Source organism: Zootermopsis nevadensis, unplaced genomic scaffold, assembly GCF_977971745.1.
Source record: "Zootermopsis nevadensis isolate Lab colony 2312 unplaced genomic scaffold, Znev_1.0 Znev_ptg000001l, whole genome shotgun sequence".
Lineage (NCBI taxonomy): Eukaryota > Metazoa > Arthropoda > Insecta > Blattodea > Termopsidae > Zootermopsis > Zootermopsis nevadensis.
In genome coordinates, this window is record NW_028259133.1 from 15303274 (window position 1) to 15317183 (window position 13910).

General features: G+C 40.6%; 1 protein-coding gene across 3 annotated transcripts in view; it reads right to left on the reverse strand.

The window, feature by feature from the left end:
• Positions 1 to 13002, reverse strand: part of LOC110829385 (uncharacterized) — a 29665-nt gene extending 16663 nt beyond the window's left edge. For 2 of the 3 annotated variants that reach the window (XM_087343859.1, XM_087343856.1), the window contains exons 1-2: positions 3203 to 4092; positions 1862 to 2047 (exon numbers count right to left, since the gene is read on the reverse strand). In XM_087343859.1, coding sequence (XP_087199985.1) covers positions 1862 to 2047; positions 3203 to 4001 — 985 coding nt within the window. In that variant the 5' untranslated portion in view covers positions 4002 to 4092. Of the gene's footprint in view, positions 1 to 1861; positions 2048 to 3202; positions 4093 to 7917; positions 8005 to 9786; positions 9895 to 12874 lie in introns of those variants that run through there. The other variant, XM_022063049.2, reaches the window with a different exon arrangement.
• Positions 13003 to 13910: the final 908 nt, after the last annotated feature.

Genomic DNA, 13910 nt, shown 5'->3' on the forward strand with positions numbered 1-13910 from the left:
AAACATTGAAATCAATTAAGTTCGTAAATTGTATTCCTAATTCGATTTCTCAAAAAATAAATATTTTAGTGCGCTAGAAACTTCAGTGCTTATTTTTATGCAAGGTTAGCACAAGATGCATTTGTACGACTATCCCCTCACTCGTTTATTTTAGTTGTAAGCCCGTTAAAAACGGAAAGATTCATAAATTATTTTTTTATGTGGTATGTTTGCGACAATCACACAATTACTTTCCGGGCAAGATTGTACTAGCAAGTTGCGATATGATGTATTGTTTACTGTGTGGTTCGTCGCCGCTTTATAATAAGATTCTGCGGATCGTACACAGGATGACAAGTCAAAGAAATCAAAAGATTTGAAGAAAGGAGATACAATCTTGAAGTACTCTCTTCTACGCCGCATTGTACGTAAATAACCGAGGATCTTGGCGATGTTCGTCTGGGATGTGACATCGTGTAGACTAGTAAGTGGATGGAGAAAGTGAGTTTCTCCGAAACTTTGATATCTACGCACGAGTCCAGACGGCGTTACAACCCAGAACAGCATCGTCAATATTTTTTGTCTGAGCTGCTGACAGCGTCATTAAAAATCGTAAATATTCTAACCAGTTTTATAACCGTATATGTATTACTTGTAATTATTAATAATTTATGTAATTAATAATAGTCTATAATTATATATTATATGATTATTATAACAGTAAATATTGTAACCAGCATTATTTTCCCACCTAGGCGTATGATTATCTGTCTCAAATAACTTCTCCTTGAGATTTTGTAATTGGCCGCATCATGTAATGTTCTCTAGCCACCTATATCGAAGTACTTTCCTCAGAATTTTGTTCTAAATAAGTTCATCCTTTATATACTTATTTGCATCTGCGATAAATGGATGTCACGGCCTCAGTGACATTAAAATTCACTATAAGCACATAGGAAAACACAGTGCGTCGGTCTAACAGTATAACGACAGGGATTGAGGGCAGTTGGAATAGTCTTCAAGCAGCCAGCCAGCCAACAACCAAAACGCTATCTAAATAGGGGCAGAGTCTCGCGCGAAGCGCAGGACAGCATGGCGTGTGAAAAAGTATTTGTACCCAGGTCGACATCTCGGCTTTTTGTGTAGCCAACTCAGCAAAGCTGTTGTATTACAACCAAACTAGTACAGTATTTCCCTGTCTAACGGTATTTACAAAACTGGCCATTGCAAGGAAGAAAGTAGGTATCCTTAGCGGCAAGGCGCAACGAAATTTCTTCGCGGTTCCGCTTTATGCCGCCACTGGCCTCGCGTAGTATTAGCGCGTGATTTTGAATTCAGCGATGTATACTCCTATATATCAGAAATTGACAACAAGTCAAAGTCTACTCGCGAAAGGTGTGGGGAATGCCAGTTTAATCCCTTTGCCGATAAAGAATGACAGGAATACTGGCTACTTCCTAGCTACTCACTCATCCCAGCCAAGCCCCCTAATACGAACGACGTCAGCTGCGACAAAGTTTTAGTGACTTCATAAATGTGACGGTGAGAATTTTTAATCGTGGCGTCGTAGGCGAAATGGTCACGTCAAAAACTTGCATTTTATTAATTATACTTGTGGTGTTTTATGACGAATTAACAGATATACACCAGTAGTAACAACCAAACATTGCTTATAATCGGCACGCTAATTATAATATTGACTGTAATTAAGTGGTAATGGGATATTATTATGATTAATAAGCAAGCACCAAACATGCACAACAATGTTAATTGCAGGAACTTATTATACAGTGAGTTTTCTAGGCAGCGCATCCATAAAGTGAATTTAGTTGTTATGGGTCGCTCGGAAACAAATCACCGTAATAATTAAATGTGTACATACTGGCATTCTCGAGTGCACCCACGTTGGGTTTCTGATGGTCGGAGTGGATCTTGTCGCGGGACACACAGCAGCTCCAGATGAGCCCACCGCTGCACAGGTCCAGGGGTTTCCCGCCCGCAAACACGCACGAAATGCTTAGTCCACAGTCGAACTTGACGCTGTTGTACCAGCACGTCTGAGGAATCACTGCAATACATATCACGTATGTTTAATGACGTGTCGAGCGGAAAAAAATGTTTGTGAATCTGTCGTGGTGTATTAAATTATACTGACGACTATCTAGCGGTTTCAGACGTTCAGGAAGTAAACGAGCAACGAGAATTTTTATATTTTGGGTACATATCTCCAGACGCGAAACGACATGAAAATTAAATAATAATATTTTGCCAAGTCAAAATATCATAGTTTCAGACTCTCCAATACTTGGATCATGATAAGGATATCAGTAGGGCTTCAGTATTAGAAAAAATATCAAAACTCCGGCCAAGGAGAGTCTCAGTTTATAACGATATTTTTTTCGTTTCCAGTACACACCATTCAGCAAGGTGTGCATTGGTGGTTAGCAGGTTTCACGACCCATCAGTACATGGGTTCGATCGGGACCGCAACATTTAACACTCCTGCTGTGACCCCCTTATAACGAATTAAAGTGGCATAAACCATAATGACGAAGAATAGTTAAAACTGTCAAATCAAAGAGAGCAGGCTAAATTTTATTGTTTGCAGGAAACAAGTAAACGCGAAACTGTTAAAATTTCAGGAACAAAGAAGAAACGTTTCCGAAAGACATTAGTTAGCTTCAAGCAAACGATTTAATGAAGATTACCGACTTCTAAGCTGTGTCGCCTTGTAGTCTAATAGAAGTTTACCAACGTTACAGAGGTCCTTGTTGCCTCTATCATCGCCCTGATGATGGAGGCAGCAAGGACCTCTGAAACGTTTGTAAACTTCTACCAGACTACATGGCACTTCAACCCAGAAGACAAGAATCTTCGTACTCACCGCCGTAAGAACCGAAAGTCTAGAAACAACGTAATATTGGAGACTTGTATGAAGATACAAATTAATTGACGGAATATTAACTTAGAATTCCAAATGCAAGGTCGAAGTAGCCTACGTCAGCCAAATGGCAAAACGATTGACTCTTCTGGCTGGAGACACTCCACACAGTACATGTTTATGCCATAAATGTCTTATAAAATGACGCACGAAACGCCAAAGGGGACAATGAAAAGAATTGAATGACACAACATTTACACTTATGTTTGCGATATTGGAACTCGTACATTAGCTTCTTATCCTGAGAAAACGCAGCGCGAACCGCCATAAAGATTGACTCACTCTTTCCCAACATGTCAGCCAAGTTGGTCTCGAATCCTCTCTTACTAGAGTTGGTCTTCTGGTGTAGAGCCTCCAGTAACATGAGCTCTTGTTCTTCGCTGGTCATCGCCATGAGCTCTGTCCCGCTGAATCGCCGCACCTCGCCTTGTTCAGACCTCTCCTCAACACTGACAGCAGTTTGTCGGGTATTAGAGGGCAAGTTATCCTTAAATATTCGTCTGTACTTAAGATTTGAGTCGTCTTTTTGGAGATGGTTCAGAGTTGGGTCGTCTTTGTTGTCACTTGCAAGTTTTTCTGTCCGTTTGTATTTGTAAAGTGAATCGTTCTGTGCCCTGTAATTGTTTTTATGTGTATTTTGCATGTTAATGTTCTGTGTTCTCACTTGGCTATGAATCTGTGGCAGGTTGCCAGGGATATTAGGCGTGAACGTCAAACGGACAGTTGAATCTTCTTTCGACACACTTTGCCTACGCGAATGGTCTATAACGCTTGTCTTCCTGTAGTTCAGAAGTTGATCTTCTTGAACAGGTTTCTTATAGATTGGAAATGGGCTTGCTTGTGTGGTTTGGCCATAGTTTGGAGACAAATTTTGAGAATTTGATGCCCGCCTATGATTTATAAGGAAACCTTGTTGAATATTCGTGTGTCCGTGGTTTAGATGTGTGTGGAGGGAAATTTTGTCCGTGAAGTTGTCGCTATTGTTTATTTGCACATCATTGTTGTAAGGGAAGCGCACGGCGTGGCATGGGAACCACAGCAGCAATAGAGATAACAGCAGACGCATCGCTGTCGTTGCCATGGCGCCCCTAACTTCTGACGGTCCTTTCCATCGTCTTCAAGTAACGGAACACAAGCACTCACTCCACTGCCACACAACCTGCACTGTCGTGGTCTCACCAGCTACTGGCGGGAGGCTTCGCCTAAGCCTCAAAGTGGAACACATGGCTGGCTGCTGACACTTGCTTTCCATCTCGCTTTCTTTGTTAACTTCTTCGTCTTTGTTAATCTGAGATATTTTGATGGCGTCGTTGTCGCATGTTTGGTTAAGGGAGATGAATTGTTGCGGTGTGATATTGTTATGTTTATTGTTTCACATTTCAAATGTTGGATCAGGAAAAATATTCCGATTTGGAGAAAGTTTGTAACATGATAGGTATAGATCTGTGCTGCTGTGGTACTTTTTACGCTCGCCCCGGTCTTAGTTGCTGAAGTAATAGTTGCGTTGTAAACGGTTTATCTAGTTTGTTTAGGTTTTTTTATCCTCCACACGTGTTTGTATATGATTGATTATTGGTGTTGTTACAAATGGCGTTAATTTCTTTTCTAGTTTTCATGCTATCCATGAGAGGTATTTGAAAATGAAATTGATAGTGCAGTTAATCGAACTAGTAAATGATGACTTAAGAATTCGTTGTTTTTATGGAATAAAACTTTATAGTCATAGAACATGTACTGATTTGCACTAGCGCGGAGGTAAAAATAATGACAGAGTTTCGAACAACGTAATACTAGCAAAACCCTGTCAGACTATTCGTTCAATTACTGCGCTCTGTATTTGTTACTAATTGGATCTTGAAACGCAAGTCTTAAATGCGTCACCGGATATCAGGAGGAGTAAAGAATAGGATAAGATCATAGAGCGTAACTGCATGTATCATGTTTTTGTGTTGGCGTGGGTGTGTTCACGTCTTGTATATGACTATTTGGTCATGACCTCTCATTATCTGCGTCTTGTGTGTGCGGGTCCACCCTCTGGCCAGGGATGAGTGCTCCAAAAGATGCTATGAGTGTGTGAGAAGAACAGTGTCAACACAGAGTTTCCGTAGCAACGGCCAGCTAACCGTCTTCAATGATACTATCATTCATTCATCAAATGAAATGGTTAAAATAAAATATTGGTTACCAGTGAATATTTATAATCACTGTAGTGTCATTACCTTTGTAACAATGGATTTGTATCTCCGATAAATAAACCTTAAAGTCGGTGAGGTGTGCACAATAGCAAACAGCCTTCCACTTTTGCTCCTCAACTTCAGAAGAAAGTTCTGGGTCTGATCAGTGGATCAACCGATAAACGATTTAGGCCACATCTTTGTGATCGAACTTTTCAATGTAGAGGTTAACATTTCTTCTTGTGTTTCGGATTCAAATACCTAAATAAAGTGGTTTCGCGACCGAAATTCTCTTCACCGCTTTGGAGTGGCTGTGCGTACTGGGAGGGCCTTCATCATAAAGACTTCTCTGATCTTATTTTCTGTAGAGTCCATTATGCAAGTAGTCCACCTTCTGAAAGAACTGCATAGAGGGAACGCCTTTTGAGCAGCAGGACAATTCTCAGGCTCATTACTGCGAATACATGGGAAACAAACCGTTCCGGAAGTAATTTTCTCTGACATCAGAACAATGCCTTCTTGCACAGCGTTGACTCTTCAGGTTGGTATCCGAAAGGGGGGGGGGCAGCCACGACAGAAATTCATGGAGTGTTATTTTGCACCAAAATGTTGGAAACAGTCAACCCATTGTCTCGGTATGAAGGGTATGCCGTTAGAGATGAGAACTATGTGACATTTATAAATTCAACGATTTGAACCCATGAAAGATGAGCAATGCACACGAATTATATTGGGATATCTGAATGGAAGAGATATTTGAGATACTGAGGCATAGACGGGCTGGACGACTGGGGCTCAATCCCCGATCGAGGCAGAGGATTTTTCCTCTAGCCTCTGCGTCCAGACCGGCTCTGGGGCCCACCCATCATCCTGTCCAATGGGTACCGGGGTCCTTCCCCGGGTTAAAGCGCGGCCGGGGCATGATGCAGACCACTCACCCGCATCTAGTGCCGGGGTCATGAATGAGTAGGAGTTTTTCCACCTCTCCTCCAAGCGACCTACATGGCGTGTAGCGGGACTGCTTTTACTTTACTAGGCATAGATGGGGGATAAAATTAAAATAGATCTTGCAGACTTGATTGTTTTTATATATCTCCAAGTGTCAAGTTGTAACGTCTCCCAATAAATTTCCCACCAAAACTTTTAATACACTCCTTTTGTCCTTCACGAAATTTTAAGTAACCCACGGAACAAAGATAATTGTGGAAAGCGAAATAGTCCTGAGAACCACCTTAAAGTGAGGATTTTACTTGCATACATCCTCTTGGAAGTGAGAGCATCGGTTGTATGTGTCTTAATTTCATTAATCAGTTCTTCCGTCAGTGTACGAACCACTGACCCGTGAACGAGAGTGAAAAGATAGTCGGTACTGTAGACCTCTGATTCGTCCGATAGGTCAGGTGTCTGAAAGAGAAATTATTGTCATGGCTTTGACCTTCCTGCTGCTCCTTGGCCGACCCACATTTCAGTTCCTGCGAGATTGACGAACACCCAGCCACAAACTTTCATGTGCGAAGTGGCACATCACAGAGTTTTAGAACGGTTTTCGGTAGGAAAAGCGCGGACTGCAGTCATCTCGTCTCCTCTTCGGCATTTTTCGGACTAATTTTCCCGACCATAAGGAAGGCTGTTGTTCAAACGTTATGCGTTCTTTGCAGAAAATGCAAGAAATGAACACGTCGTGGGAAACTCCTCTTTGTCTGTCTGTCCGTCCGTTGTTATCCAGCTAGTTGAGACGCTCGCCGCGAGCGCCTGGCTGGTTGGAGCCAGCTAATGATGCAGTTTATCTGATCGGTTCTGCTGTGTTCCAGTGTATGGAATACAACTTATCTATGAAGTCAGCTAGAACACTTTATTTGTCTTTTTAAAAGTGTTAGCCGGGCTAACACGGTCAAAATGAACGCTCTTCCACTGAATTAAAAAGAATTTGGCTTCTGATTTTTTTTACGCATATTTGGTTGCACTCACAGAGTCTAGAAGTTCTCAGTAATGACACTGGATGACAGAATGTTCTGTTTTATAAGTATTTCTAAAGTGGTTGACGAAAACTTTGAAATAACCTAGTAAATACAACAGTTGATATTTTTTTAATTTTGGAAGTCGTGAAGATAGCACGAAAGAAGGAATTTCAACGGACCTTCAGGAGTATAAAGTATGAACGAGTGCAATGTAGGCAGACCGGAACGCTGAAGAAAGTTGCTGCATATCACCTTCTCCGTCCGGCCAAGTAGAGTGTAGGTCATGCAAGCCCTGCAGCTGCATACATTCCTTGCCTTTCTATTGTAGAAGGCAGAGTGTAATGATGCATTTATAGCTGACAAACAAACAGTGGTAATATCGCCATTTTAGTCGACAACAGAGCAAATTATATTAGACTACTGTCGTCATTGTCAAAATACTCCTGCTTCTACATTCTTATTTGAAAGCGCGTTTGTGGAATAGTGCGTTGCTTTTAAATTTCCGAGTCCATTTAAGATTTAGGTGCAAAAACTTCTACTGCTAATTGTATTCTTTAAATACTTAATAAAATAACAATTCAGACAAAAAGGGTGTAACATTCCATTTTGTCGATGTCTTAATTTGTTTCAGTATTATAATTGTGTTTTTGACGCAGATTTTTCAATTTTTGTTGAAGGGCTTTATTTATATCATGTTAATCTATCAGTTAATAAATTAAAAGCTTGATTTTTTAGATAACCTTAACTTTGTCTTCACACAAGCACACACATCTTAATTTTTAAGCCCGGCGTATGATCATTTTCTCTGCCATCTGTCATTTCTCGCTAATATTACTTTGTTATATGAATTCTGTTTTGTACTTACAAAGGTCTTCAAAGAAGCGCGTGTAGTTTGACTTGTAGGCCCTGAACAAGTCCTCATCCAGATCCTCGAGTCCTTGGCTTTCCTCGGCTGTGCCAAACAAGAGTATTTACATTAAGTTAAATGTCAGGTATTATCTGTTTACTAGGCAGTTCACTGTATACATCAATCATTTCGAATCAAGTCATTCACACTTAAAAATATCTATAACAATACATTATTCTGGAAGTAACCATTTGTAGTATTAACAAAACTCATTTTGTCCACAGTTCTTTCGTCATAGTCATCAAAGTGTAAATATGTTGTGTTGTCTAATGGTGGTATAATCATACCATGTTTCGTGAAAATCTGTCGATTACTTTGTAAGTTGTTAGAAAGATATGGGCGCGCAGACGTAACAACATGAACCTATTTTTCCTCTGTGAAAATAAGGATAGTAGGTTAATAAAATGTTAGTAGGGTTAGAAAACGGAGTGTTTTTGGTAGACGTGAGCACATGGTCGATTTAACTGGATAACTTGCGAGATGTTTGGACCAAAACGGTTCTCTACCTCTTTCAGTGTTTACTGTTGCGAAATGTCACACTTTTGAGAGTTCTACTGGCAGTGTACAGCGACGAACCACTAAGCTGGCAGTGGACTGCCTGCTCCATCACAGGAAACCTCCCATCTGCGTCTAGTTCCCAGATGGTCTCTTCCCGTCAGTTTTTGCAACTAAAATTGCATGCTTGTTTATCACATGCGTACTACATATTCATAATTATGTTTGGTGAAGAGTAGAAATTATTGAACTACTAATTATTTAGTTCTCTCCAACATCCGGTTATGCATACTTCCTTTCTCTTAGGTCTACATATTCTAATCAGCACTCTGTTTAATAAAACGTTATATCAAATACGTTAATAATAAAGCTACATAACGCATTTGAAGTCCTCATAGTAGTAAGATGTATTAGGTATCAAAGGAACTTGATTTACAGAGTGTGTCATAATGACTTACGCACGTTCGCATGCATGATCTGTAGATTTCACGGCGACTAAGAATAATGAATTATTCTCGGGCTACCAGCTGTGTAAGTTGGTTAAATGGAGAGGACACCAACGTTTCGAGAAACTTCTTCGTCCTCGTCCTCAGGGTACTGTAGTTCTGTAGCTTGAGAAGGATTCATTATACACCTTCACATGTTCGCATCATTACTATAGAATTATCTAATATGAATTGTACAGTGATGACGTGATTAAAACTCTAAATGTTTATGTCTGTATTAGTTACATTAGTTACTGCCGAGTAGGATTTAATGGTCTTTCCTTGGTGAGTACGAAGATGACTTGTCTTTTGGGTTGTGGCGGTGTGTAGACTATACTGTGTTACAAACGAGAAGTTTCACTGTGTATGGTGCGTTCACATTGGATAGAAAAATCCTTTCTTTAGGGACTGGTCCATATAAATTAATAAGAAAGCAGATAATTTTGTTATTCTCTTAGGCCAGTATTTATTTAAACTAAGTATTGTAATTTTACATCCCGTTATTATATATCAATAGTATTCTGGATTCTGAAGCCATGTGGTATTTTAGGTGGTTACCGACGTTTCGGAGGAAAGCATTTCCTCCATCTTTAACCCCTAACGTACTGATGCAAAATTCTCGCTGAAATTTTTATTGGGCATACCAGTAGTAGGTGTATACATTCGGATATTTGTGTTTGTATGTGTGTTGTTAAGTTCATATCTTCAATCGATACATCGATTTTTGTCTCTGGTATTTTCGTGTAGCCCGCCCGTCTGGGCGTACTTACGAGACAACACTGATTGTGGCTCTATTATCCCAGCTGGGTTTAACGCAGAGTCCTTAAACACCCGGCTTGTAGCTCACCTAGCAGGGCGTTTGCATTGTCCTGGGCGTCGTCAGTCTGAGGTGAATGTAGGAACGACGCTGTTGCCACCAGGCAGCAGATACTGGCCGTGTGGAGCAGCGACATGGCTGTTGGGGGAATAGACACACATTCAGAGTTAAATTTACAAATGACAGGAAGGATTATTGCACAGCAAGAAACATATTTGAATTGAATCGTTGTTGAATGTGGCTGGTCTTCTGGGTTGTAGCGTCCTGCAGTCTGGTTGTTGAAGTTTACCGACGTTTCAGCGGGACTTACTGACTCCGTCATTAGGGCCGATGAGTAACCATCGCTCTGATGCTGGAGGCAGCAGGTACCTCTGAAACGTCGGTATACTTCTATTAGAATAGTGGTTTATCGCTGTCAAACTAAAATCTAAGTATAAATGTTTGCATGGTCGCTGTGTTACAACAAAGGTTGCAATTTTTGGTCATATGTCATACATAATTTTAGGACGTATTTTAAGTAACTGTCACTGTAATCTCACAGGATTGTACGTCTTCCATGTTAATAATTAATAAAGAAAGTATGAGATTTGGGTTGTCATCAGCGACAACGCGTGCACCAAATTTTGTGAAGCTGTGTTAGTTGGTCCAAGAGTTGTAAGTGTAGTGAACTCATAAGCCAAAGGAAGTTGCATAACACAGAATGGTTAGTACGTAACGGACATTTTTGAGGTGACTTGAAAAAGAAATATGGAACTGGACCCTTTAATGAATATGAAAATGTAAAAATCGAAACAGTGGTGAAAATGAGATACTGGCTGTCACAACGGTTTACCTCCCAGATTTTCGAATGCTGCCTGCAGCTGCAGAATGTAGGACAACAGAACCGGGTCACAGAGCGTTCTAAGTGACACTCATTGCTGCACTCATTCGTTTATTTGTTTGTACACTAAAAGGCTCTATAAGCCAGAGGCTTATTGTCATGTCCATAACCGCCCACCTCCCAACCTTATCCTGAGCCAGTTGGAACCTATCCACATTTTACCTCCCTATTTCTTCGAGATCAATTTTAGCATCATCCATTTATGCCTAAGAATCCCAAATTGTCTACCTTCAAGTATTCTGACAGAAATGCTCATAGTTCCCATACGTAATACATGTCCAACGCATCAACTTCTCTTTAATTTTTCGACCTAATATAAACAATTATGAGATCCATTACGCAGTCAGTACAATCTTCTTCTGTGTTATTCCAAAATATTCTATGGGTTATGTAACAGCGCTTTGCTTGTTGAATAGATTTTCTAACGTCAGATTCCGAACGTTGGATTGGGAAGTAGGTATGTGGAAGGAAGCAGTCTTGGTATTTTCAAAGTACCCTGAAGGGGTCAGTGAAAACCACAAAAACCCCTCAGTCAGAACATCAAGTCTTTGGGCCGAGATTTGAACGCGACGTCTCCTTAATACGATGCAGGTCTTCTAACACCTCGCCTCCTACAAGCCAAGTCCTTCTGACTATAGCTATTGAAAGGTCATAACGGTGAGCGTACGGTTCTTGTCATCTTCTCTGACCGACTGTTTGAGTGTTAACGGCACCGTCTGAAGTACCAAGTATCGCCGATAGTGGAGGAAATTAGAACGAATAAGAAGAACATGTGAAATAAAGTTGTCACTTAGTTTATCATCTCGAGAGGGGGACGCAAATGGGGATGGAAGCACGGCTGTCTAGGGTGCTCACCTGGCATTCTTTTTAAAGACAGTGATGCCAAACAGGCAAAGAGGGTTTGAGCCTTCACTTCCCGAAATATTCAGGTTGTTCCAAAGAGATGTACACAACAGCATCTTTGGTGGTCACTTGTCAGTCAGTTGCTGAGCGCTGTCGACTGTGCCACGAAGCTAACGGTGGTCATTTTGAACAAGTACACTAGATTAGCAAATTCACTAAGAGCCAATATTGAAGTATGTAATGATAATTTATTAAAATGTCTTTATTTCATATATTTAATGTGTGTATACATATTTTGGGACATTCTGTAGAATATGGAATTCGACCGTATAAAAACTTGGAGAAATTATGTGAAATGAAGAATTATACAGTGTTTTCCTTCCAGAAGACACGTGTCAGGTCGGTTAAGGAACTGTTTTTACTCCATGAATCGGTGATCAATTGTGTGCTTCGCTGACAGATTTAGATTTCAAAACAGTTAGGATTCTCTCGATTCGACTCGCTCTGCATTCACCGCCGTGCTTTTTGTTTTACTTCATGCCGATATTGCAGGCTTTTGCAATAACTTCTGTGGCACGTGGTGAGAGATTTCCAAAAATGTTTATTTTTATGGTACGACGGAATTTTTCTGCTCTGATCTAGAACCAAACTATACAAAGCAGAATTAAAAAAAAAACACTCGTGTTTGCCTGCATAGCATTTTCCTGCTTTGATCTAGAAGAAATACTTGTAAGCCAGAGTCCGAACTTCGCGATTAAGTACTTATCAGTTTTGAATTATACTCCAATTTCGGATGGAATAGTGGATATTTCCGTTGCTTCGTTGTCTCTTTACAGTGAAACATGACAAATATTTTATCAGGTCACTACAACTTCCTATTGCATTATCTTAATTTTTCCTGTAATTTATCTATCATAATGGAAGTAACTGGTAAGTGCGAGATGTTACATTACACGTTATGAATTCTGCAGTACATAGTCTATTCTCTTGGACTTTATTCTTCGTATAAATTATAAAATAATAAAAATTACAACGCTTCACAAATTAGATTCTGCTTCCGTCTTCAGGTAAAAATGGAAGAGGACAGAAATCCTATCTATTAGGATCCCTGGCTTTGCTGGCCTCAGACCAGGTAAGGGTTTCTGTCTTCACTTTTTACCTGAAGGCGGGCGCAGAATCCATTTTCCAAAATATTGTAATTTTGTTACTACCCTTTTTTAATAATGGCGATGGACAACGTTCAAGAGAATAAGTCTGTAGGTCAAAACACACCATCGTTAGAAACGTCCACACTACGTCTTGAATTTTTAGTTATTAATCATAGAAATATGCACTCCATTGCGTTTTGTGTAAAGTATCGCAATCCCCGTATAGCAAAATGCAGAACAGGCTTACCTGTCTGGTCAGTGAGAGGCTGTTGCCCACATGGTGCTCTTTCTCCGGTCCAGTGTGCACTGGTGAATGGGGCTCAACCGAGATGCTGAGCGTTGGAAAGCCACATTCCTCTAGGCGGCATAGATCAGTTTTGGGAGGTGTGTCATGCTTCAACGCCCGCTGGCCTACAAACAACGCGGTCCTGAGTTCGATTTATAAATATGCTGCTGAGTTGATTTTATTTATATCTGAGTGAAAGCGTAGTTGTGTAGTCTGGTAGATGTCCACCAACGTTTCAGAGGTCATGCTGCCTCCGTCATCAGGGCGATGACGGAGGCAGCATGACCCCAGAAGCGTTGGTGGACATCTACCAGATTACACGGGGCAACAACCCAGAAGACGGCAATCTTCAGACTCGCCGCTGTGAAAACCTCAAATATTACGAAGAATTATTTCCTGTATTAAATAATTGACTAGTTTCAAACTAGCTTGATATGAGTGAATGTTATATGTAGACCTTTTTCTAGATACTTGTCGGAAAACTTCTACTCGACTACACTGCGCAACAATCCATGAGACAGCCATTTTAGATTATTATGTTTTTTTCTGGGGTTTGATGCCGTTTGAATTCGTAGGTTGATACCGAAATGTTGGCACTTACCTGCCTACGAGTCTACACGGTGCCGAAACCCAGAATATCATAAACCGTTAACAACAACAACAACGAAGATGGCTGTCTTATGGGTTGTATCGCCGTTAGTATGGTAGAGGACGACCAGCGTTTCAGATGTCCTTGCTGCCTCCATCACCAAGGCCATAGCGCTAATTTTTAACATTTAAAGACGCCATGTTTTAACCAACCCGTTGATTTATTGACCATATGATCAGCTGTTAAAGGAATATCCTTTGATCGTGTTAGTCTGTCAGTCCGTAACGATGACGGAAGGAATTTTGTAGGTCTCCCTTTCCAAAGGGTGCTGGAGGCTGCAGCCAGCCGGATGGTGAAGTTTACCACGTACCTCATTTAGTGCTGAGGTCTAAGAATGTGTCCTCATTA